The following is a 25744-nucleotide window of genomic DNA, read 5'->3' as shown; positions in this document are numbered from 1 at the left end:
GGAATGAAAACAATTCTTGTTCAATACTTGAGTTTTATCCCTTTGAGAAAGAGATCAATTATGCATTATTGGAAATATTTTAAAGTAGCATCCAAGAGTTACAAAAGAATAGGAAGTAATATTCATATTCACCAGTCCTTATGAAGTCCTTTTTGCTTAGCAGGCTACATTCTCCTTATTGTAAGCCAGGTCACTAATTGGGTGACTGGTGTGAAAAGAGAGACCTGGAATAATATTGCTGCTCTCTTTGGCTTCTGTGTAGTTGCCCTTGCCCTAGAATTTTTCCCTGTCTTGCCCTGCCCAGAAGATTACCACACTGTGCATGAGTTAGTGTTGCCCTCTGAAAGCTGAGTTAAATTTCCAGCTCTACTCATTTGGGACAAGCTTTAGCAACAGAGCTGCGTTCCCTCGACTCCGGCACAGTGCCCTGGTAAGTGGGGTTCTGTCTGATTTCAGCTTGATGCTGTTTTTTACTCTGTTTGAGATGGAAGTGCTTTGATTTAACACCACATGGGGGTATTCAGTGCCCTCCAAGATTATGAATTCCTACTGATTTTTCTTTGCCTTTTCTGTCTAGCGTTATTATTTCAGAAGATATTAATTATGTTCTGTTGTTCATACTGAATATAGCCATCCAGGAATTGTTCAGAGGAAAACACAGGCTGGATGCTATATCTGGTTACCTGGAATTTATTCCAATTATTGAAAACACAGAAGAAATGAAGCAAAGGTCAGTCTGCCCCTTATGAATCATCAAAGTCCCTTAACATTTCATGGAAAATGACCAATAAGCTTTGGTCAAAGATCTCTCCTGATTTTATTGCAGGTGAATTTATTTAATTTAGCTAAGACTTGCTCAGAAAAGACTTCTAATTCCAACTCAAATCTTTGCTGCAAAAATCCCAATTATGGTCTTCTTATTTGCAATGTGTAAATTATTTCTGATAGCAGCATTTACCTTGGCACACACAGTATTTACAGACTAGAACTTTACCATTAAAAAATTATCTTGAATAATGTGAAGGGTCAGGCTAAGAAGATGATGCAGACCAGTAAGCATGGTTTTTTTATAATAAACATTTTCCATGAATTTTTTGAAGTAACTCCGAAAAGTACCAGGCAAGGGGATGAAGCATTTGATCCTGGCTTCTCACCCACTATGTTGGCACCATTGAGATTAGCAGTGTATGTCTCTCTTCAATAGCAGCCAGCCCCACAGATGGTTGCTGGGTGGATGTTGGTCTATCAGCAAAGCTACTAACTTTAGTGGTTCTCCACTGCCTCTACACCTTCTTGGATATCTGGGAATTGTGTTGATCTTTCAGCAATTCCATGATACAATGTAAGTTTATACTGTCCATTATGGTAACCAGCTACCAGCCTCATGTGGCTATTTAAATTGAAATTAATTAAGATTAAGTATTTAAAATGTCCTCACTTATACTAACCACCTTCCAAGTGCCCAGTAGCCTGAAGTGGCTAGTGGCTACTCTATTGGACAGTCATCTATGGAATATTTTGTACATCACTGAAAGTTCTACTGGACTGTGTCACTCCTAAATCATGCCTGGGCTTGGTATCTAGCCCAGCCTTTTCTTCTCTTAAGGGTCTTGTTGCCTCCGTAGGGCTCTAACAAGTAGAAAATGATCTCTCTGAGCTCTCAGGTTCCATAGATAGATAGATCCTGCAAATTCAGCTGCCCATCTCCAAAGCTTAGGCCAGAATAGGGTGAGAATATGAGTAGATCACATTCTCAGATCCACTAGTATCTAGGCTTTCTTTACGTTCCTTTCAATTTTCTTCACCTTGCAGCCCAGAAAGTCCATTTCCATCTCCGCGAAAGGAAGTTTTACTATTGTCTATACCATAACTGTCCAATAGGAGCATAATATGAGTCACATATGTAATTTACATTTTCCAGTGGACATGTTTGAAAAAAGAAGGTAAAGGAATAGGTGAAACTAATTTTTAATTTATACTTAATATATCCAAAATACTACCAATTCAACATGCAATCAAGCTAAAAATTGTTGATAACAGATTCTTTTTTACATACTAAGTCTTTGAAATCTGTGTATATTTTATCCTTATAGCACATCTCAATTTGGATGAGCCGTATTTGAAGGGTTCAGATGTAGCTAGAGATTATTGTATTAAAGAGTGCAGATCTGTAATTGGATTTCATTTCATTACTCCCTAATGGGCTAGGCTATTGGAACTCAAAAACCAAGAAGAAATTCCCTCTTTTTCTATATTCTGTTATGGTCTTTTCCTGAAAACAAAAAATGATGAGCAAAGGCCTGTTTTGGGTGTGATGCTGAGAGTGTTTTGTGGTGGGGGTATAGGAGGCAAAAAGCCATAAGATGAAAAGAAATACCTGGAGAAATAACACTACAAAAACTGTTGGTTAAAATTTTGAAGACATTAACTTCCACTGTGAATATTTAAGGACATAAAAACTGCTGTTAGATTACTGGGAGTGAATTTGTATGCTGTGAGTTTAAAATAATTTCATTAGCAGTTAAAAATGGCAGTAATATTATTGTGTATAGTATAACTGCTATGGTAACTGGAAAAAACAATGCAAAACCCTGCAGTACTGCTACTGGGAGTAAATCTTATTGCTAGGACTAAGTCACAGCTAAATTCCATTAGTAGTTAAATCTTGCAATAATACCTCTGACAATTTTTATTGCAAAAACTGTAAAACCAAAGATAAGAATTTTATCACCAGGAAAGATAGTAATTCAAGGCTATGGTTGCATTTCATAAACTAGAATCTCCATTTTGGGGATTACTGAAATAGTCTCTAGAAAAGCTGCCTAGGTGCCTGTGTTGTGGTGCAATGGGTTAAGACACTGCCTGTGAGGCCAGCATCCCATATGGGTACTGGTTGGTGTCATGGCTGCTTTAGTTCCGATCCAGCTCCTTGCTAATGCACCTGGTAAAGTGGCAGAAGATGGCCCGAGTGTTTGGGTCCCTGACACCCACATTGGAGACCCAGATGGAGTTCCATGGTCCTGGCTTTGGCCCGGCCCAGTCCTGGTTGTTGCAGCCATCTGAGGAATGAAACAGACTCTCTCTCCCCCCCCCCCCTTTCTGTAACTCTGCCTTTCAAATAAATAAATAAATCTTAGAAAGAAAGAAAGAAAAGCAGCCTCACTGAAAATAATGTCTGTCATTTTCAAAATTGTTATGGTAGAGATGATTTGAAATTTCCCGATAGTATTTTCCAATTAATTCTTCATATGCATTTTTCATTTTAAGTGTGGTGATTTTTTTTTAAAGATTTACTTTTATTTATTTGAAAAGCAGAATGGCAGAGAGAGGGACACACACACACACACACACACACATTTCTTCCATCCACTGGTTCACTCCCCAAATGGCCTCAATAATCAGGACTGTGCCAGATGGAAGTCAGGAACCAGGAACTGTACCCCGGTCTCTCAATTTGGGTAGCAGGAGCCCGAGGACTTGGACCATCTTTGACTGCTTTCCCAGGCACATTAGCAGTGAGTTATATCAGAAGTAGAACAGCCAGGACTAGAACCTGCATTCACATAGGATGCCACCATCACAAGCTTAACCCACTGCAATGCCAGCTCCAAGTGTGGTGGTATTTAAAAACAAAATTGAAATTATTTAAATTGTGGAACCTCCTCTTACATAAATCAGCTATAAAATTTTGCAGACAAAAACCTGAATCAAACAGACAAGACAGTTAACATACTTTCAATCCAATCCATATGCCTATTACATTCAGATTAAGCCTGGGATGGAAGAAGATGATAAATCAAACCTGAGTAAATAGGGGTTAGGAAATGACAGAAACACAATGGGCAATCCTGGAAGAGTGGCAATGCAGCTTTAAAGAAGATAACTTCCAATATGCCAAAAATCCCAGCTAATCAATGATGAAAAGGATGGTCATAAGAATTAAGGGTAGCCGGCGCCGCGGCTCACTAGGCTAATCCTCCACCTTGCGGTGCCGGCACACCGGGTTCTAGTCCCGGTCGGGGCGCCGGATCCTGTCCTGGTTGCCCCTCTTCCAGGCCAGCTCTCTGCTGTGGCCAGAGAGTGCAGTGGAGGATGGCCCAAGTCCCTGGGCCCTGCACCCCATGGGAGACCAGGAGAAGCACCTGGCTCCTGCCATCGGATCAGCACGGTGCGCCGGCCGCGGCAGCCATTGGAGGGTGAACCAACGGCAAAGGAAGACCTTTCTCTGTCTCTCTCACTATCCACTCTGCCTGTCAAAAAAAAAAAAAAAAAAAAAAAAAAAAAAAAAAGAATTAAGGGTAAATTCATTCTTAGTTAAGTATTATAAAATCTTGACTCCATCTACATTACTGATGTTCCACTCTTGCTATCCACTGAATTAATGGGTGAGGAACAATGTTAAAAGTATTGTTTGAATATCTTTACTCCTTGAAATCATGATATTTGGTACCAACTCAGAACTCACATTGCTCAAGTATTCCTGAAGGTCTGTTTTTTTTTTTTGTCTGTTTATGTTTGTTGCAAAACACAATAGTATATACTATCAATTACCATTTGACTGTTTATTATGTGCTAGGCACTTTATATTCATGTCTTCATGTTCTCAACATCTTAGAAAGGTATGCATGATCGTTTACCAGAGTAAGAAACTGGGACTGAGGTTGGGTCAGTTGTGTTACTTTCTTCCGTATATGCCAGTCATCTGTTTCCAAAAACTCTTTGAGAACAGAGACTGCAACTTTTATGTACTACTAAAAATATTTAGGGGCCGGCGCTGCGACGTAGTAGGTTAATCCTCCACCTGTGGCACCGGCATCCCATATGGGCACCGGTTCTAGTCTTGGATAGTCCTCTTCTGATTCAGCTGTCAGCTGTGGTCTGGGAAAGCAGTAGAAGATGGCCCAAGCGCTTGGGTCCCTGCAAGTGCGTGGGAGATCTGAAAGAAGCTTCTGGCTCCTGGCTTGAGATCAGCTCACCTCTGGCTGTTGTGGCCATTTGGGGAGTGATCCACTGGCGGAAGACTTTTCTTTCTGTCTCTCCCTCTCACTGTCTGTAATTCTACCTCCCAGATAAATAAATAGAAATCTTTATAAAAAATATTTAACATGATCAGTAGTGAGTATTTAATAATTATCATCTAAATATACCTAAGGATTTTAAAATACTCTTTTTAAAGATTCTTCAATCTATTTAATTAGCAGTTTGTTTTAAAATACTTTTTAAAATATTTATTTATTTTATTTGAAAGAGTTACACAGAGAAAGAAGGAGTGGCTGAGAAAGAAAGGTCTTCCATCCACTGGTTCGCTTCCCAATTGGCCGCAATTGCCAGAACTGCGCCAATCCAAAGCCAGGAGCTAGGAGCTTCTTCCAGGTCTCCCACATGGGTGCAGGGGCCCAAGGACTTGGACCATCTTCTATTGCTTTCCAAGGCCATAGCAGAGAGCTGGATTGGAAGTGGAGCAATCAGGGCTTGAACCAGCACCCATATGGGATGCCAGCACTGCAGACGGTGGCCTTACCCGCTACGCCACAGCACCTTTAAAATAATTTATGGTGTAAGAAGTAGCTGCTCTGTAGATCCTCAGGGAGACAGCCTGTGAACTTGAACTCAGCAGCGGAACAGTGTCAAGGTCTGTTTTTAACTCCTTTACTCATTCAGTAAATCATTCTAATCTTGGTTTCTTAGCTGTATTAGCGGCTAGAATGAAAAAAGAAGAGTTTACACTTAAGAAAAATTTTCCCTTAAAAAGAAAAGTTGTCTTTTTACAGTCAACATTTACAATTTTTTTTATAACTTGAAGAAGATTCTCTATGGATCCTACTCCCTTTTTCCTTTCCTTTCTTTCTTTGAAAGATACTCATTGTTTAAAACTCATTACTTTTAAGATAATTTCTTCACAATGAAATCTCTCTCTGAGGAATGGAAAAAGTATTAAAAGAAGCCAGGATAACCACATGATAAAGTTTGAAAAGTCATGAAGCGCAATAATAAATAGGTTCCAAAAATCTTCTGATCATCATATGGGTTGTTCCTGAAGGGCACGATGGATGAAAATAGTTTATGATCATTTCTATAAATTAGCCATTAAAAAAAGCTCCACACTCTTAAAGTCTATTAATGATGCAGAATATATTACTGTATGAGATCATAATGACTGTAGCTTGTAGTGACTTAGTAAACCACTCAGGAAGGACATTAGAACATTCTAAGGTGCACACAAATAGCAATCAATATAATTATTAAGGTTATCTTAGTATTTTAGAAATAAGACTATACAAAATAAGCAATAACTGTGCCACCTCCCCTTTTGTAAAATGCACAGTGTTCTTATGGTATCATTAGATCATTTTCTTCATTGAAAATGGAAATAAAATTAGATACTGGATTCAAGCCGTCCATCTGTCTCCACCTGATTCTTCAGCACTGTCTCTCCACTTTCCTGTGCCCTTCAGTGTCTATAGATATTCCCATTTCTCACCTAACACTACCCTCCCTTCCTCTCTCTCAAAGAATCTTTCCGTAGGCCCTAAAAGCTTTCAAGCTAGTTTGCCCAGCACTTTGCTGTCTGACTTTAGTAAGATGAAGAATGACCCTTAACTGTTTCCAGGGCCTATGATGCCTGTTTTCTTTTCATATGTTACCTCTCTTTTTTTCCCAAAACATTTGCCCATTGCTCGTTGGTTGTTCTTATTTCCTGACCATTTGTTTTCAGTCTCTTTCTCATTTTACTTTGCATGCTCCTTAAATGTTAGGATTCCCCTGAAATTTCGTTCGTTGTCCTCTTTACAACACAAGCCTGTGAACCACCTAAAACTGAAAGCAAATGTTTGTGATTTATGATAGGACATTTTCTCTACCTTGGGAAAATGTCTGTCGCTTTCCCGTTCCCAAGAGAATCCTTAGCTCTTTTAACAAGGTTAAGCGCCCCTGCTCTCTGTCTTTAGGTTATTTCATTCTCTCCTTGCCTTTAGCCACTGTTTTCTTATGCCAGCCACTCCCAATTGCGTCCACAGTTCTTACCAGGGAGGAAGAAAAAAAAAAAAAGAGACCGACACCGAAGATAAGAAACCAAGATTTAAGAGATGCTTAAGAACAAGAACAAGCAGAATTTGTACTCAGTACATTTTGTGTTTAGCTCAGCTTATTGAATCCCGCTGAGGACCATTTGACTGAACGCTGGGCGTGGGGCCTTGGCAGGGTCATCACTTCATTTGTCAGGGATATAACCCCAGGAGAAATCGGATTTAAAAACAAACAAAAAAAGGTTGTGTGAGCAAAAACCCTAGTTGCTAGCGGCAGAGAGGGCGCGCCCAGGTCCTAGGGCGGGGATAAGACAGCTGGAGAGAGAGCAACAGCAACCGCAGGGCTCACAGCGGCTAAAAGCCAGTCCCCAGCTCTGCTATCCACGAACGAAGCCAGAAACCCCGCCCCGCACCAGCCGCGCCTTTGATGGACATTCACCTTCTGCAATCACCCTTTAGTTCACCATAAACACTTCTTGCTCCTCCCGCCTATCGCGGTTCTCTCCAAGCCAATCAGGGGCATGGGCGGGATCGTCCTTAGAGGGTTCCAGTTTTTTTTAAAAAGAAGGGTAGACCTTGTGCCGCGTTTCGGCTGAGGGAAAACACCCCCCACCCCGACCTAGGGGGTGGAGCCCTTGGAATGGGCACACGGATCTGCCAATGAGGCGTCCCAGCTTCGCTAAGGCCCGGCCGCCAAGGTGGGCGGGGCACGCGCGGCGCCTGGCCAATGGCGGCTGGGCGGACGGAGGTTGAGCTGCCGTGGGTAGGGTTAGTGTGAGAGGTGCGGCGGGGGAGGTAATGATGGTGGCGGAGGAGGAAGGCGGGGGAGGGGGTGCTGGGCGCTGAGCGGCGGCTCTGGCAGGGTTCGGTAGGGTGGGGGACGGTCGCAGGGCGATCTGTCAGGGAGGGGGCGGGCGTGAGGGGCGCCGTCCGCCTGAGGGGCTGCAGACCCCGGCTCCCTCGAGCGCCGCGGCTGGCTTGGCTGTTCCATGTGGCTCCGGCAGGGATGGAGGACTCGGTGGCGGCGGCGGCGGCTGCTGCTGCGGCGGCGACGAAGGAGCGGCTCTGAGGAGGGAACGGGGCCAGACTCAGCTCGACAGCGGGATTAGAGGTGTGAGGAGGAGGCGGGAGTGGAGGACCGGAGGGGCTGGGGCTCGGGGACTGGGCTGGGGTCTTCTGGCATCTTCTGGGTGACAGGGACCGCGGCGGGCCACCGCCTGCCGCTGCTGGGGGTCAGGGGTTTGGGCTCTGTGCCAGAGGAGAGGAGGCTCTGGCGGACTGTTCCCGGGAGAATGGGGGAGGGAGGCACCGCGCCCCGCGCTGTCCACTTGCCCCGCTGGTCATTGCTTCACGTCCAGGCAGGAGTTTTCGTTTCCCTCCGGTTGGCAGCGAAGGCGAAGGAGCGTCCAAGTGGCCTGGAGCCGGGACATTGCTCTCCCGCAGCCTTGAGATTTCCCTCCACTCCGCGTTCCCCATCCATTTCCCCCTCCGACCGAACAACAGCACTCCTCCTCTCGCCTCAGTTTGTTCTAAGCACATATTCTCGGACTCGGGGCAATTAATCGGCTGCTGAAAAACAAAGTTTATTTAAAAATACTGCACTCCTCCCTCTAACTGGCGGTGGAGATGAAACAGCATCCCTAGACTTTCCCGCTCTGCCCGTCCTTCTGTGATGCTGGGAGGGGAAGGTCGGGCCCCGACTCGTGTCTCGGTTGTTGTTGAGGATGGTTATTTGAGGTGGTGCTCCACGTCCTCGGCGTGAATTGTAATTTCTTCCTTGGTATCTTACATCCTTGATGTTCCTGGCTTTTGAGATCTGTGTTTTGTTTCATTGTTTGAGAAACATGCAGAGAACTGAGGTGGTCGGCTGCAGCGTTATCTAACACGGGTGGTTAGTCACTTCATGCTGCTCTCCTCATATTCTTTCTCTTTTTGTCTTTGTTTTGCTTTTCAGCCCTCCAGAATACACGTCATATAGCCCCTGAGGTGGCATGGTGATGTCTCCATGAGGGAACCTCCTCTCAGTCATCCTGTCATGTGTATCATCCTGTTCTTGACTGGGCCTTTCATCTAAGATGGGATCTACCCTGTGAAACAGGGAGAAGACTTATGAACCCCAAACATCATTTCAAGTTCTAGTTTAGTTTTTTAACTACAGAAAAACATACATGCAAAGCTCCTTTGCTTTGGACCCTCTGCTTTACTAAAGCTGCTGTGTTGCTAACCCAGAACTGCTCCAGTGTATTGACTGATCGTCATGGCTTCAGTTTGGAAGAGACTGCAGCGTGTGGGAAAACATGCATCCAAGTTCCAGTTTGTGGCCTCCTACCAGGAGCTGATGGTTGAATGTACAAAGAAATGGTAAGATGTGCCTGGGTGTAGAGTTGGTTGTTGTGCGGCCCATACCCACTGTGGCCTACACTATGAGTCTTCTGATAGCAGATTTGTCTTCCTGTAGTACACAAGTGTGTAGAAGTTGGGCGGGGTGTAGCGTACTCTAACAGGTACAATGGTGTGCACTCTTGCTACTGGTACTGTCCCTGTTGGTTTCCGTTACTACACTTCACTTTGGTTCAGAGGACTGATTTGGTCTTGAAGTCATTCAGCATTAGTGTTAGAATAACTGAGTTTTAGAATTTTAAGGAGACCCAAAGAATGACTACTGAGCTGTTATAAATGTATTTGCATGATGGAAATATGGTTTTGACATATGTATGTGTTTTAATAGGGTTTTAATGCAGAAGTTTACAGTCTTGTCGGGTGGTGGTAATCAGAATTAGGAATTCAGCATTCTTTGCTCAAGATAAAGAAATTTTCATTATTTGGATGATGAAATGCCATTCCACACAACCTTAGAAATTCTTTTTTTAAATACTTAGGCAGCTGTATTTTATTTTAATTGCCTAATGGGATACATTTCTTGGCCGAATGTAAGGAAGCAATTAGTAGTACTGGTCTGTGATTTGCTTTTTTTCTACTTGAGACAGAGTAAATTTAGGGCTTTCTTTTGATTGTCCTGCATGATAAGCAACAATAATTTTTGTTTACTGAGAGAAAAAAAGTTGATCTTCAGCAAAAGGTCCTTTGGGTTTTCATTTATTGCAGTGATTAAGCAGTATTACTGCACAATAGGTTGATTTCATTGTCTACAAGGACTATAATATTATGTCTGTAATAACCTCTCTTTTATTATACGAAAAAAGTTTTCTATATTCTAGAACTTTTTTTTTTTTTTTTTTTTTTGTGACAGGCAGAGTGGACAGTGAGAGAGAAAGACAGAGAGAAAGGTCTTCCTTTTGCCGTTGGTTCACCCTCCAATGGCTGCCGCGGCCGGCGCAGGAGCCAGGAGCCAGGAGCCAGGTGCTTTTCCTGGTCTCCCATGGGGTGCAGGGCCCAAGCACCTGGGTCATCCTCCACTGCACTCCCTGGCCACAGCAGAGGGCTGGCCTGGAAGAGGGGCAACCGGGACTAGAACCCGGTGTGCCGGCGCCGCTAGGTGGAGGATTAGCCTAGTGAGCCGCGGCGCCGGCCCTATTCTAGAACTTTTATAGCAAATTTGCTAATTTATTTGGAAGCTAATTTCATAATGCTTTTCTATTGAACTTGTTAAAAATGTTATCTTAAAATCAATTCAAGAACTGCCTGCATTGATTACCTACCTTATTGCAGGCAGTGTGGATTTAGAGTTGAATATGACATAATCTCCACCCTCAAGGAGCTTACAGTCTACACTAATCACAGTCAAATAAATAAATTCACTGTGATAGGTGCAATAATATAAATATGTATGATGTAGGGATTTTAATCATTCTCCATCCAGTTAGGTATCCTTGGGTCAGATTATTTAAGTTCTCTGTGATTCAGTTTCCATATCCACAAAAGTAATAGTGGTACTATATCACAAGAAGGGTAATTGTGATGGTTAAATTAGTTAATACAGGTAAAATGCTTAGAACAGTGTCAGGGACATAGTAAATGCCCCTTAAATGCTATTATTATGGACAAAGTTGGCAGGGTAGAAAATAATCAACTCTTTAAGGATAGAAGATGGAGTCTTGAGCTGTCTTCCTGGGATCTCAAAAGGTTTTGAAAGATTATTACTAGTATTTCAGGAAGCCAAAGGGATCTTAAGATGTGAAGGACATGCTAGATTGAAGCAACCCATGGGTGTACTGGAAATTCAAGCGGTGTTGCTTGATATCAACGGGGCTTAAACAGTAAGATGAGGGGAGTACACTGGTATATGAAGTTTGAGAGGCAGGGAGTACTCAAATCTTGGAAACTGAAGTGCTGATATAAATTGCTTGGGCTTTATTTTGTGGGTAATAGAGACATGGTAAATGTTTTTGAGCAAAAGAAACATTAGGTTTGCTTTTGGGAATCTACCAGGACAATAATGTGGAGTAAGGATCATAGTGGAAAGGGTGACCGTAGGTAGTGATGTTAGGATAGTTGTTTTCATCCAGAAGTTGAGAAAAAAGGCTTGGAATGGGCAGAGGCAGAAGGAATGGAAAGAATTGACTGTAGGGTCACTTAGAACACAAAATGGATGGGGCTTGGTAATCTTTCCAATTGGGAGTCTTGGGAGGTTGAAGGAGGAGGAGAGATTAGATTGATACCCAAGTTTCTGCCTAACTAAGTACAACTAAGGTAGGAATACTTGGGAAAGTCTTGATAACAAATATTTCTTGGCAGTATACTGGGAGGATCAACTTCAAGATGATTAAATTTGAATTTCTTTAATTAAGGGAAATAGAGCACATTAGGTGATTCTTCAGTTACAAAATGAGTTTCTTCCATCCAGTTTGAAGCACCCCTGGAATGTTTTTTCCCTTTCAGTGGTATTTAAGTTACTATTAATATATCTCAAGGTGAAAATAACTGAAAAGGTCTTCCTTTGCCGTTGGTTCACCCTCCAATGGCCGCCGCGGGTGGCGCGCTGCAGCCGGCGCGCCACGCTGATCCGATGGCAGGAGCCAGGTGCTTCTCCTGGTCTCCCATGGAGTGCAGGGCCCAAGCACTTGGGCCATCCTCCACTGCCTTCCCTGGCCACAGCAGAGAGCTGGCCTGGAAGAGGGGCAACCGGGACTAGAACCTGGTGTGCTGGCGCCGCAAGGCGGAGGATTAGCCTATTGAGCCGCGGCGCCGGCCCCTGTAGAGCTTTAAAATATTTTTCTTTTATAAAAATTTGTTCTAATGCCTTTTAGTTAATAGTCTTTTTGCCTGGTTTTGCTCTTAGGGTTCTTGTGGTGGATACAAATTAGGCTCAATTTCTACACTTATATCCTAGATCTTACACTCTTCTTTTTTGTTGTTTGTATTTTTGTTTGTTTGTTTCTCATTTTGATCCTTGCATAAAGTCTTAAATTATTGGATATGTCTTTCCTGAATTAGTATCTGTTTAAAGGATATAAGAATAAAAATAAATTTGAACATATAGTAAACATTTTTTTAATCAGCTACTTTTACATTTTAGGTATTACTTTTAGAGTATGGAAGGATGAAAGAAGAGGAAGGAAATTAAGAGATGCTGATTGAATAAAAGGAAGGCATCAATGATAGCACTGAAGATAAATTACAAGTGTTGAGAGAATGAGAAATTAGAGCTGGTATAAATTAGAGAAAAAAGAATAAAAAGAAAAGTATTTTACTGAGATTGTGCCTTTGCGGGTAACCTGTGTATATAGGTGCTGTTGCCTTTTAGAAACCTGTTACTTTTAGTGTTTTCTGAGAACTATGAGCATTTGAAACAATGTGGAAACTAGACCTACTGAATCAGAACCTGTATTTTAACAAAGTGTATTAAAGTTTAAGAATCAGTATTTTAAAATCATGTTTTCAATTTTATCAAGTATCCTTGACACTGAGATAAAATGTATTAAAAATACAGTGATTTCCACATGGCTTTGAAGATGGTAGATAGAATGGGATTCAGGAATGGCGTAGTGTGTTGTTAGAAGAGGGTAGTGGGATTTAAGTGTGTGTTTTCCAAGACAGAATACATTATTTGTGTCATTAAGTAGAGGAGTAACATTTCTCATGTTCTGTCATGGCCATACATGATGAGCCTGGACATAACAGATAACAGGATGAAGATAGGAGTTTAAGGAGCTCATTCTTTTTAGATGTAGACTAGGAGCAAATTCAGAGTACCTTTCCCTTGATCAAAGGATGGATACTACAATTAGAGGGTGTGGGATTTCTGTTTTTTCAAACTTTTCATATATGTAAGTTTATATATAACATATGTATATAAATATATAATTTATATATACAACTTTGCCTTTGTCTTGGCTGATGGAGTGTGTTTCCTTAGTTCAGTGCATTCACTTTTTTGTGTTTTCAGAGTCTAATGGTTCTAGAACTTAGGTCAGGAATGAAAACCAGAATAACTTTTATTGGAGAGAGGGACAATATATCATTAGGTCCTATTCCTCTTTATTCTTTATTGTCACATAAAGACACTATAGAATATATGGAATAATGGGAGTTTTACTCTTCTACTCTTATTGTTGTTCCCAAATCATTTAATTGGTCTTGGTTTAATTGATGGTGTTGTTGGCAAAATAGTAAGTTTGGCAACTTGAGATGAGTTTGAAAGAGACTGTGCTGTCATTTTCCTGTTGGTTTACTTTCTACCCATTCTTTTAGCACTGGCAGGTCTTTAGATTTCAGAGAAAAGGCTTCTTCAGTCTGTGAGTTCTCAGTGTTTATGCAGATGTTTAAAAAAACAAGAAAGTTGGATAATTGTGGTTATGAAAATGACAGTTTAGGTTGCAGAATAAAATACTAGTAAGCACTGTCTAATATATGATATGAAGCACTTTATGTATGAGCATGTATTATATTCTGCATGTATGAGTTTCCATTATCTGCATATACGAACATATTTTATCAATGTGTTTTATCATGTCTTCCATTTGATTCTTGGTTATGTTAAGACTAAAATTGAAGGAGCTATAAATTTTTCTCAAGTCAAAAATTTCATTTGATTTTTCTATATTCTATGGGAATTACTATTTCTTGTTTGAATCTAAAATTTTAATTTATATTCTAAATAGATAATATTCAAAACTCTAGAGGTATAAAATTACTGATTTCCTCGAGTAATCTGCATACATTTACGAACCTTGTGGTCTCAGGATTTGAAAAGAAAAAGAGTAGCTCTTCCCAGGACTTTCGTGATGTTAGCCTGTTAGATTAAATATGAACTCCTTAATCTGATGTTCCAGGCTCTCTGTAACTGATCCTGGTTTAGTTTTCCAACTGGACATTAGAAAGTTATATCCACTTTAATTGTTAACTTGAATTTATAAAAGCAAATTACATTAAGGAGTATTCATTTCAGATCTACTTCTTTAGGTGGCTTAAGCAGCGTTTCTTTGTTGACCATTTAGTGGAATGATGTAGAGGTACATAAGTTAATGTAAAGAATTTTTGAAATAAAAATTTTGAAAAAGAATTAATTAGAAACAAGCTTGGTGTGTTTTGGAAGCATCTGGAAGGCCCAGTGTGTCTAGAACACAGTGACCTTTTGTAAAGTGATAAGTGAGGTCTGAATGGTTGGCCAGGAATATGTCACATAAGGGCTTTTGAATTCTAAGTATAATGAGAAGCCATTGGAGGGATTTGAGCAGATAAGTTATATAATTTGCTTAAAATTTTGAAAGATTATTCTAGGAACTTTGTGGCTATGGGCTGTCATGAGTAAAAATGGAAGCAGGGATACCAGTTAGGAAGCTATGTGGTAGTCCAAGTAGGACTTGGTAGGTAGTGGGAAATGGTTAGATGTGTGTAGTTCATGTGCCCACACATCTAGCACCCCTTCCATACTTTATCAAGATGCAACTTTTGCATACAATAAAATGCATACAGTTTAAATGCACAGTTCGGTGAGTTTTGTCAAATGTATGTACTCAAGTAGCTGGAAAATAAATTTTTTGAAGGTATAGCTGAGAGAATATACTGATGGATTAGTTAATATGTAAAGTAAGAGATGGATGAATAATGATTAGGTTTTTGGCCTGAGCAATAGGTGAATGTAATACTAATTACAGGGATGACATTTGGGAAAGGAAAAAGTTTGATGTAAGGGAGAAATCAGGAATTCTGTTTTGCTTTTCTGAAGGTTTAGAACATCTGGATGGAGATCTTAATTGAGCAGGTAATTATACAACTCTCCAGCTCAGGTGAGACAAGAGGCTTGAACCTCTTAGTATGTAGGTGGTGTTAATAACCATAGGACTATAGGAAATTTCCTCTGGCATTCAGAATGAGAAGATGATTGAGGATTAATCCTTGAGATACTTTAGCAAGTAGAGGGGGCCAGTTAGAGGAGGAGCTAGCAAAGACTGAAAACAAATAGTAGTGAGATAAGAGGGAAATTTAGGATGGTGTGTTTTCCAAGAAACTAAGTGCAAAAAGAACCAAGAGGGGAGTGTTTGGCCATGTCAAAAACTGTTGAGAGATTGAGCAAGATAACTGTTGGGTTTGGCAAGATGGAAAGAGCTGATGACTTTGAGAAAAGGTTTCAGTAGGGTATTGGGGATGAAAGCTTGAATAGATTAGGTTAGAGGAAAGGAGGTGGCAAGAGTGAGTACAGGTAGGTGATTTTCATGGAGAATTTTGCTACAAAGCAGAAAACTAGGTAATAACTGGAGAGAGACAAGAGTTCTTTTTTTTTTGCATGGCAGATATTGCTCATGTTTGAATGCTGAATGTTGATGGAATAGTTGGTAGGAAAGGAAAAACTGATGATGTGGTAAGAAGGTAACCTTAGAAAAGTATTTAAGTGAGAGAAACAGAAAAATATTCAGTACACAAGTTTGAAGGTAGAACTTAGGTAGAAGCAGGGATAATTCATTATTATAAGGAGAGAAAGCGAAGTACATGGGTAGAGAAGTTTATAGGTTTGGTGAGGGAGGATGTTGGCTTCTATGTTGTTGCTTTGTTTTTTCAGGGAAATAATATTGGAGGTTATCAGCTGAGAGGAAGGTAATGAGTTGTTGAAGGATTGAAACGAGAGGAGGTATGAAACTGTCAAAATGAGAATAAACTGACTAGAGAAATAGAGAATTGTTGGGTAGTGCTGAGGCCATAAATTTAAAGTGAAACCAGCAAGTTTGCATATTTTAATCCAGCTGTATTTAGTGCTTGGATATTGTTATGGAATAGGTAGAGCTGGATTTGGCTAATATTGATTTTAGAAAGTATTTATTTTCATTTTAATGGAAAGGCAGAGAAGTACAGAGAAATATCTTCCTTCCTCTGATTCACTTCCCAAGTGCCCTCAACAACTGGGGCTTGCCCAGGTTGATTCTGTGAGCTGGGAACTCAATCTGAGTGTCCCATATGGGTGGTGCGGCCCAACTACTTGAGCCATCACCTGCTGCCTTTCAAGGTGTGCATTATTAGGAAGCTGGAATTGGGAGTAGAGTCTGGACTTGAACCCAGGCACTCCAATATGGGATGCAGGTATTCCAAGTGGGATCTTAACTGCTATGTCAAATACCTGCTCCCAAAATAAATAAATTTAAGTAAAATTTCTTCCTGTATTTGAATTTCACTTCCCAGTACCCTAAATCCTTCCACAAGGGTAGAGGAAAAGATTTTTGGAAGTGAAGAGAATGATTGAGGAATTTAGAGAGTAACATGGGGAACAGATTATTTTTGTGATCCTTAAAGTTGTCAAGAATAATGAGAGGAGAAATGTTTAATACAGAGAGTCAGGTGCTAAATTTTAATGTATGAGGGGAGAGGCAGGGCAGGGAGAAAGATAATTGCAAATAGGAGAGTTAAGAGTGATATTGCTGGGGTTACATCATAAGTGCTTCCTCATGTGACTCATTATGCCTCGAGATCAAAAGGTAATAAACTTCTCTGATACAGGAGCTGTCTCTTGTAAATGAAGTTTTATTGGAATATATCTATGTCCATTTGTTCACATATATCTATGGTTGCTTTTTTTTTTTGAAGATTTTTTTTTTTTTTTATTTGAAAGACAGAGTTACAGAGAGAGGTAGACAGAGATAGAGAGAGGTCTTCCATCTGCTGGTTCACTCAGCTGGAGCTGAGCCAATCTGAAACCAGGAGCCAGGAGTTTCTTGCGGGTTTCCCACATGGGTGCAGGGGCCCAAGGACTTGGGCCATCCTCTGCTGCTTTCCTAGGCACATTGGCTGGGAGCTGGATTGGAAGTGGAGCATCCACGACTTGAACTGGTGCCCATATGGGATGCCTGCTGTATGCTGGGGCTTTTACCCGCTGCACCACATTACTGGCCCTCTATGGTTGCTTTTACACTATAATGGCAGAGATCAGTAGTTGCTACTTAGATTGCATGGCTCTAGAGTTTAAAATATTTACCATGGGTCTGTGAGAAAAAGCTTAGGAAGGTGGTTAACTTGGTGGTTAAGATATCCATGCCCTAATTCCACATTGGAAGACCTGGATTTGATTCCTGACTCTGGCTTCCTGCTAATGCAGACACTGGGAGCCATAGTGATGGCTCAGGTAATTGGGTTCCTGCCACCTAAGTGGGAGACCGAGATGGTGTTCTTGGTTCCCACTTTATGCCCTGGCCCAACTCTGGCTGTTGCAGACATTTGGAGAGTGAACCAATGGATGGGAGGGCTGTTTAGCTCTCTCAAATAAAAAGAAAAGAGAGTAGGGCTGACATTGTGGCATAGCAGGTAAAGCCACCACCCGCAATGCCAGCATCCCACATGGGCATCATTTTGACTCTTGGCTGCTCCACTTCTGGTCCAGATCCCTGCTAATGCACCTGGGAAAGCAGCAGAGGATGGCCTGAGTGCATGGGCCCCTGCACCATCTTGGGAGACCTAGATAAAGCCCCTGACTTTGGCTTGGTCCAGCCCCAGCTGTTGTGGCCATTTGGGGAGTTAACTAGCAAATGGAAGATGTCTCTCTCTCTCTGTCTCTCCCACTCTCTCTGTAACTGCTTTTTAAATAAATAAAATGAAACTCTTGAAACAAACAAAACAGAAAATGTTTGCTGAGCATGCTCCAAGACATTGGAGTTACTGCAGCTAGTGTTTGTGGAACTTAGAGTCTAGTACCTTTCTGTCTATTCTATGCCAACTTCTGGTTTAGTCTTATTCTAGTCTAACAGAGCAAGTGATGGGCGAGCTCATTGTGCCTGGTTTCTGACACTATAGAAAGAAATTTTAGAATAGCTTTGGGGTATATTCAAGTCTGTGCATGTACAAAATATAAAATTTTTTGAGACCTTGGACAAATTGCCTCTTAGTAATTCACTTGTAAAATGGAGATTATAATTGTGTTTTCTGTTTAGAAATGTTTTGATGATTAAATAAGGTCATACCTTGTAAAGGAATTAGAACAGTGTCATAGTGTAAGAACTCAATAAATGTTACACAGTTTTATTATCTTTGGTGATTTAAGCAATGAATGATGAGATCTAGAGAGAAGTGGTACTATATAGGCAAGAAGAAGACTGAAAATGTAACCTGAATGTTTAGGAATGTTAGAGAAAGTTGAGCTAACACTGAAGGTTGAAGTGACCAGAGAACCGGTTATAAATCAGGGAGCATGCCAATCGAAGTGTTTTGTTGTGGGCCGGTGTTGTGCTGCAGCAGATTAAGCCACAGTCTGCAAAGCTAGCATTCTTATGGGTGCTGGTTGAAGTCCTGGCTGCTACACTTCTGATCCAGCTCCTTGCTGATGTGTCTAGGAAAACAATGGAAGATGGCCCAAGTGCTTGGGTCGCTGCATTCATGTGGGAGACCTGGATAAAGCTCCTGGCTGCTGGCTTTGGCCTGGCTTAACCATGGCTGTTGCGGCCATTTGGGGAGTAAACCAGTGGATAGAAGATTGCTCTCTCTTTCCTTCTCCCCCCACCCCTCATTCTCTCCCTCTCCCTCACCCTGTCTCTATAACTCTGCCTTCAAATGCGTATCTCAATCTTTAAAAAATTACTATTTTTATGATACTTTGACTTTTGGAGAGAGAAACTGTATTTTTGCTTCTATAACAAAATCATATGGTTTTACTTTTATTTCCTTTTTAAAATAATTATTTTAAGTAAATATAGGGCTAAGGAAATTTAATTACTCCAAAGTAGAATAATATGCCATGTTATGTCATATATGTCATAGGACACCATATATCCTGTGGTGACAATTTATGATATTTATGGTATTTTTTTTTTACAATTTTTTTCTGTCATGATTTTTTAAAAATGATCTCAGGGAGCAAATTGTATTTTTTGTTGTATATAATTTCCTTATATTATTGTGTTATTCAGTCTTGGTTTACATGTTCTAAAAATTGATTTTTAAATGAAATTTTAGCAGATTATGTGAAGTTTTACTGTTATGATTTAATGTCATTTCACATTAGTTTTGCTATTGAAGTGCTCAGGGAACTTAAAAATTGACATTTCTGGAAATGTGTTATTGATGCATCAAATGTATGCTAATTTTGTGGGAAATTTCAACAAAAGAGCCACTGAAATGGTTCATTGCATGATTTAAAAATAGTCCAGTGTGCTAAAGGAAAAATTGCACAAAATGTTTTGAATTGAATGCTCTGTAGGAATGTTCATATTCTGCATTTGGACTTTGGATGTTTGTTGAGATAAGTAGAACTGAGTTTGTGAAATGAGGGTGGTTGTTAGTATGTCATTATTTATTTGTTTTACAAATCACTGTTAACAGTGGTATTTTAAGGCAATTTTCCTAATAGACATCTAAAGACTTTCTTTGGTAAGTTTGAGCTATTAAAAATTTGCTACCTTATTAATCTCAGTATTATTATTTTAAAATAACAAAATTTTTAAATGAAAGTTATTAAAATTGGCTTTAATTCAAAGAAGCTACCAGTTTAGAAGTTAATATTCTGCCTATGTCCAAAAGAGCTTGTCAGCTTAAGGATTTAAAATAACACTGTGTTGACTAATTTAGGGGTATAAATAGAACAGCCATAGTTTTAGAGAAGAGAGTACCTATTGGTAGGCATTTGAGGGTGGTCAGTGGTTTCCACTGGACACTGGATTTGGTTGTGAGTTTACTTGCAATTGAAGGAAGAAGAGAAGTTTGCTGGCTCATGCAACAGTCCTTCTGGCTAAACAAAGCATAAATTTTTTGATGAGACTTTTCTTGCTACTTACTCCAAAAGAATTTCTACTATGTAAAAAAAGAAGTAAAATCTTCAGCTACAAATGACTTAGAACCATTGTTAAATCGGAAAATATTTATGTCGACTTCTATGAAGATTAATTATGAGAGAATATGCTTAAAGAACGTAGTTTTCTGATCATTCAGTTTAAACCAGGGTACAACTTGGAAAACTTAACAAGAATGTATGTTTAACATAAATCATCTAGTTCCAAGGTGTCCAGTACAAAAGCACCTAATCACATGCAGCTACTTACATCTAAATTTAAATAAAACCCAGTTCTTCCCCCATACTAGTGATGTATCGATGTTTATAAGCCACATGTGGTTAGGGTCCACCCTATTTAACAGTAAAAATATCGAACATTTCTATTATCACAAAAATTTTTATTGGACAGTGCTGATTTTTTTTTTTTCTGACAGGCAGAGTTAGAGAGAGAGAGAGAGAGAGAGAGAAAGAGAGAGAAAGGTCTTCCTTTTTCTGTGGGTTCACCCCCAAATGGCCGCTACGGCCGGTGCACTGTGCCGATCCGAAGCCAGGAGCCAGGTACTTCTTCCCTGGTCTCCCATGCTGGTGCAGGGCCCAGGCATTTGGGCCATCCTCCACTGCCTTCCTGGGCCACAAGTAGAGAGCTGGACTGGAAGAGGAGCAACCGGGACAGAATCCGGCGCCCCGACTGGGACTAGAACCCTGGGTGCCAGTGCCGCAGGTGGAGGATTAGCCTAGTGAGCCACGGCAGTGGTCGGACAGTGCTGATTTAACCACTGCTTAGAATTGCTGGACTACTTTGCAAATATAAAGATGCCCATGCCCCTTTGTGGGTCCTGATTCCTTAGGTGTGGGGTGGTGCTGGCAAATCTGTCATTTTATTCTAAGACCATCAAGTTAGGTTTTAGAACTACCTTTTATTCTTTCTTTGTAATTTTTGTTGTTGTTTAAAAGCAAGAGCAATATATTGCAGCTGTGCTGCATATGTAGCTGTCAAAATTAAACATTTGAACTAGTTCATTCATTCACATACAGAAAAGACTATTTTGTTTTCTTTTATATAAGCACAGATTGTGGAGGGATAGCTAAAGGTAGAATTGTTTTTAAAGGAAAGTCTTAACTTCTTAGATACTTGCATTATTGCATTTCCAGGAAACATCATTGGATCTGCTCATTTTTTTCCTTTCAAGTATTTCTTTATTCTCACTTAGATTTTTCTGTTGCCACTGCCTATTGGTTTCAACCTTTGTTATCTTTTGCCAAGGCCTATGGTTCCCAAACTGTGCCAAGAAGCCCACAGGCACTATAGAGAACTCATGTGAATGCCAAGAGATGCTTAAAAAGTTTGAAACACAGCAGAGACAGTCAGAAACCACATGACTACTAGCTTGGGTTAGTTAAGTTTTAAAATTAGATTGTTACATTTCTGACAATGATCTGTTTTTGTAAAGCTAGATTTTTGGCAGTTGCTGTGACTAAAAGCAGATATCACATCAAGCTCTATGTGGATCAGGGAATGAGGGAGGCCATGTCCAATCTGATTCTAGGATTTGAAAAATTTTACTTAACTTCTTAAGTGTTTTAACCTGACAACTAAATGAACAGAATGGTTATGTATTTCTTTGGGCCTGATGTTTGGGAAATCTGTGAAAAAATTGCCAGTATATGAAGGGACTTGTTAACCTAGAAAGTTTGGGAACCTGTAGTGTAGGCTTTAGGTAGAGTCTCTAATGCTTTAGTAGCCCCTTCTGGTCCTTTGTAATACTATCATAGTTTTCCATCTCAAATGGATTTTCCATGGTTTCCTTTTGCTTATAGGATACATTTAGTATAATTTTAATCACTTACATCTGTTTTTTTTTCTGTTTTACTAGTCTTCCAATTCATTTTGCTTAAGATTCTGAAATATTGTTTACCACATGCTGATGATAGTTTCTCAATTCTCATCTCCAGAAATCATTAAATGCAGAGATCCGTGTAGTAAAACTCTATGTCAAAGAAACTTAATTGAAACTGGATTTATTCATTCAAATGGATTTAGAAATCAAACTTAATTGTTCAATTTTAATTTGAAGAGTACTCTAAAGTACAAAATAGCTTAAGCATTCGTTGGTCATTTTTTTAAAAAAATATTTGTTTGAAAGAGTTACAGAGAGGTAGAGGCAGAGAGAGGAAGAGAGAGATCATCCATCTGCTGGTTTAAGTATGGGGTTAGCTGTAGGATTTTTGTAGATGTCCTTTAAGGAGTTATCCTCTATTACTAGTTGACTGAGAGTTTTTTTTTTTTTTTTTTTTTTAAGATTCTATCTTTTTATTTGAAAGTCAGAGTTACAAAGAGAGAGGGAGAGACAGAGAGACAGATCTTCGATCCTCTGGTTCACTCCACAGCTGGCTGCAATGGTCAGCACTGGGCCAGGTCTAAGCCAGGATCCTGGAGCTTCTTTCAGGTCTCCCATGTGGGTGGCAGGGGCCCAAGCATTTGCCAAGCTCTTGGGCCATCTTTCACTGCTTTCCCAGGCCATAGCAGGGAGCTGGATCGGAAGTAGAACAGTCGGGACACAAATTGGCCATCCGTGTGGCATGTTGGCGTTGCAGGTGGCGCCTTTACCTGCTATGCCACAATGCCAGCCCCCAGGTTTTTTTAATACCATGAATTGGTATTGGATTTTGTCAGTTTCTGCATCTGTTGATATAATCATGTGACTTTTCTTTAGCTTGTTAATGTGATGGATTATAAGAATTGATTTTGAATGTTGAAACAGCTTGCATACCTAGAAGAAATCCCACTTGGTCATGGTTTATAATTCTTTTCATACACTGTTGATTGAATTTGCTATGTAGATCTGAGTTTTAAACCGTGTAATTTTCCTTTCTGAAGAAATTTTAAGTGTCATTTTTTTTAACAAGGGAGTTCAACTGGTGACAAAATCTTTAAAGCCTGGTTACCTGAGGAAATCTGTTTCTCCTTTACTTTGAAAGGACAGTTTCACTAGATACAGAATTCTAGGTTTAACCATTCAAGCTTTAACCATTTTACTCGACTTTCTTGTTTGCATGGTTTCTTAAAAGAGGGCAGGTGTTATTCTTATCCTTGTTCCTTTCTATGAATGTTTTCCTTTTCTTTGGGTTCCTTCAAGATTTTTGCTTTGGCTTTAATTTTCTGCAGTGTGAAAATGGTATGCTTAGGTATAGATTTCTTTATATGTCTGTCCTACTTTTTTTTTTTTTTTTTTTTTAAGATTTAGTATTTAATTGAAAGTCAGAGTTACACAGAGAGAGAAGGAGAGGCAGAGAGAGAAGGAGGTCTTCCATCCGCTGGTGCACACCCCAGATGGCCACAATAGCCGGAATTGCACTGATCCGAAGCCAGGAGCCAGGAGCTTCTTCCAGGTCTCCCACAAGGCTACAGGGGCCCAAAGACTTGGGCCATCTTCCACTGCTTTCCCAGGCCATAGCAGAGAGCTGGATCAGAAATGGAGCAGCTGGGACTCAAACCTGTGCTCATCTGGGATGTGAGGACACTGCAGGCGGTGGCTTTACCTACTCCACCACAGCACTGGCCCCTGTCCTACTTGGTTTCTTTGACCTAGATCTTTGGTTTGATGTCTGTCATTAATATGGGGAAATCTCTATTGTTACTGCTTCATCTATTTCTTCTGTTTGTCTTTTTTCCCCTTAGATTGTCATTCTATGTATTTATGCCTTTTTTAATTGTCTCACAGTCCTTGTATATTCTTTTTTCTATTTACATTTCAGTTTTAGATATTTCTATAGACATTTCTTGCAATTTACTGATTCTTTCCATGGCAATATCCAGTCTATTGATGATTCTATCAAAAGCATTCTTCAATTCTTTTATAGCACTTTATTTTGATTCTGAGAGTTTCATCTCTGTGTTTCCATTAGCACACTATTATTTTATAAGTTTTTTTTTTTTACCAAAAAAAGTGAATTACTAAATTCATTCTTTTTGCATGTGATATGTGCTAAATTGCTTTATAAAAAGTTCATCTTTGGTGCCGGGACTGTGGCATAGCTGGTGAAGCCGCTGCCTGCGGTGCTGGCATCCCATATGTGCACTGGTTCAAGTCTCTGCTGCTCCACTTCCGATCCAGCTCTCTGCTATGACCTGGGAAAGCAGTGGAAGATGGCCCAAGTCCTTGGACCCCTGCACCTGCGTGGGAGACCCGGAGGAAGCTCCTGGCTCCTGGCTTCGGATCATTACAGCTCTGGCCGTTGTGGTCAATTGGGGAGTGAACCATTGGATGGAAGACCTCTCTCTCTCTCTCTCTCTCCCTCTGCCTCTCCTTCTCTCTCTGTGTAACTCTGACTTTCAAATAAATAAATAAATCTTAAAAAAGTTCATCTTCATGCACCTTATAGTTAGCAATGTATGGCAGTGCCAGACTCACCATACTTTTACAAATAGCGTAATTTTAAGTTTCTAATCCAATAGGTAAAAGATGGTTTCACCCTGTTTTAATTTTATCTTGTTGAGAAATTTAATATTTTCTTTCTTTTGTTGACTAGTTTTTATTCATTTATAACTCTCTCTTCCTTTCAAATAAATAAAAAAAAAATAGAATATAGCATAGCTATATCCAACAATTCCTTACTAGTTTAATTAAATATGACTGATTGATCTACTTGTTTAGGTATAATTGGGAGCATCATGTGCAACTGGGAAAATGTGTTTGGCTAGGGACACCTTATTCAAACATGTAACATATTTGTTGAGACATTAACTTTTGAAATGTCTCAAATGTATTGAAGATGACAAATATTCTTGAGAGAATGTAGATTATGATATATATGTGCTGGAAGTTTTATTTGGTTCCAAAAACTGTATGAGGGGAGGTCTTCAAAAACTCATGGGAAATGTATATTATGAAAAAAATATGCATATGGCCCAAGTGCTTGGGCCCTGTACCCCATGTGAGACCAGGAAAAGCACCTGGTTCCTGCCTTCAGATCAGCGCAGTGTGCTGGCTGCAGGACACCAGCCGCGGCGGCCATTGGAGGGTGAACCAACGGCAAAGGAAGACCTTTCTCTCTGTCTCTCTCTCTCACTGTCCACTCTGCCTGTCAAAAAAAAAAAAAAAAAAAAAAAAAAAACTATGCATGAATTTCCAATTTTTTTGTATCCAACTGAACTTATCTTTTCACATTTTCCATGTTTTGGAGTACCATAATATATATCTTTCATTCTACATGATAATTTTTTAATAATTTTTTTAATAATTTCTGTGCCTTTAGTATTCTCTCTACCCAATAGTAACAAAGTATAATTAAAATGCCTATCATAAAAAAAAAAAAACTTAGAAGGAAAAGATTGGAAAGTAGAGAAAGAGAAAAAAGAATGAGCCAGCAACTGTATGTTTTGGGGCATAAGTTCTAACATATTTAGCACAATGAGATTTGAAGTTTCAGTATTTAATGTATTTGTGTGCATTATATTATTCCTTACCTTTCTAAGATTTTTAGAAAGTGATTTTGGTATTTGAGCATGTACCACAACATTGGCCCCCAGTATGATATTCCTGAAGCAAGGCTTGCCAAATGATGAACATTCATT

At 40.0% G+C, this 25744-nt stretch overlaps 1 protein-coding gene across 23 annotated transcripts in view; it reads left to right on the top strand.

The window, feature by feature from the left end:
* The first annotated feature begins 313 nt into the window (after positions 1-313).
* The window catches only part of EHBP1 (EH domain binding protein 1), a 380185-nt gene continuing 354754 nt past the window's right edge, over positions 314-25744 (top strand). For 7 of the 23 annotated variants that reach the window (XM_089326372.1, XM_070069070.2, XM_070069063.2 and 4 more), the window contains exons 1-2: positions 7686-7820; positions 8980-9386. In XM_089326372.1, the coding sequence (XP_089182498.1) occupies positions 9283-9386 (104 nt within the window). In that variant the 5' untranslated portion in view covers positions 7686-7820; positions 8980-9282. Of the gene's footprint in view, positions 431-7563; positions 8137-8979; positions 9387-25744 lie in introns of those variants that run through there. The other 16 variants (XM_089326373.1, XM_002709848.6, XM_002709847.6 and 13 more) reach the window with 8 other exon arrangements.

The sequence above is a fragment of the Oryctolagus cuniculus genome, chromosome 2, assembly GCF_051225735.1.
Source record: "Oryctolagus cuniculus isolate XC-2025 breed Fujian yellow rabbit chromosome 2, ASM5122573v1, whole genome shotgun sequence".
Taxonomy (NCBI): Eukaryota; Metazoa; Chordata; class Mammalia; order Lagomorpha; family Leporidae; genus Oryctolagus; species Oryctolagus cuniculus.
Note: the sequence above shows the minus strand (reverse complement) of the source record. Positions and strands in the feature narration are given on the sequence as shown.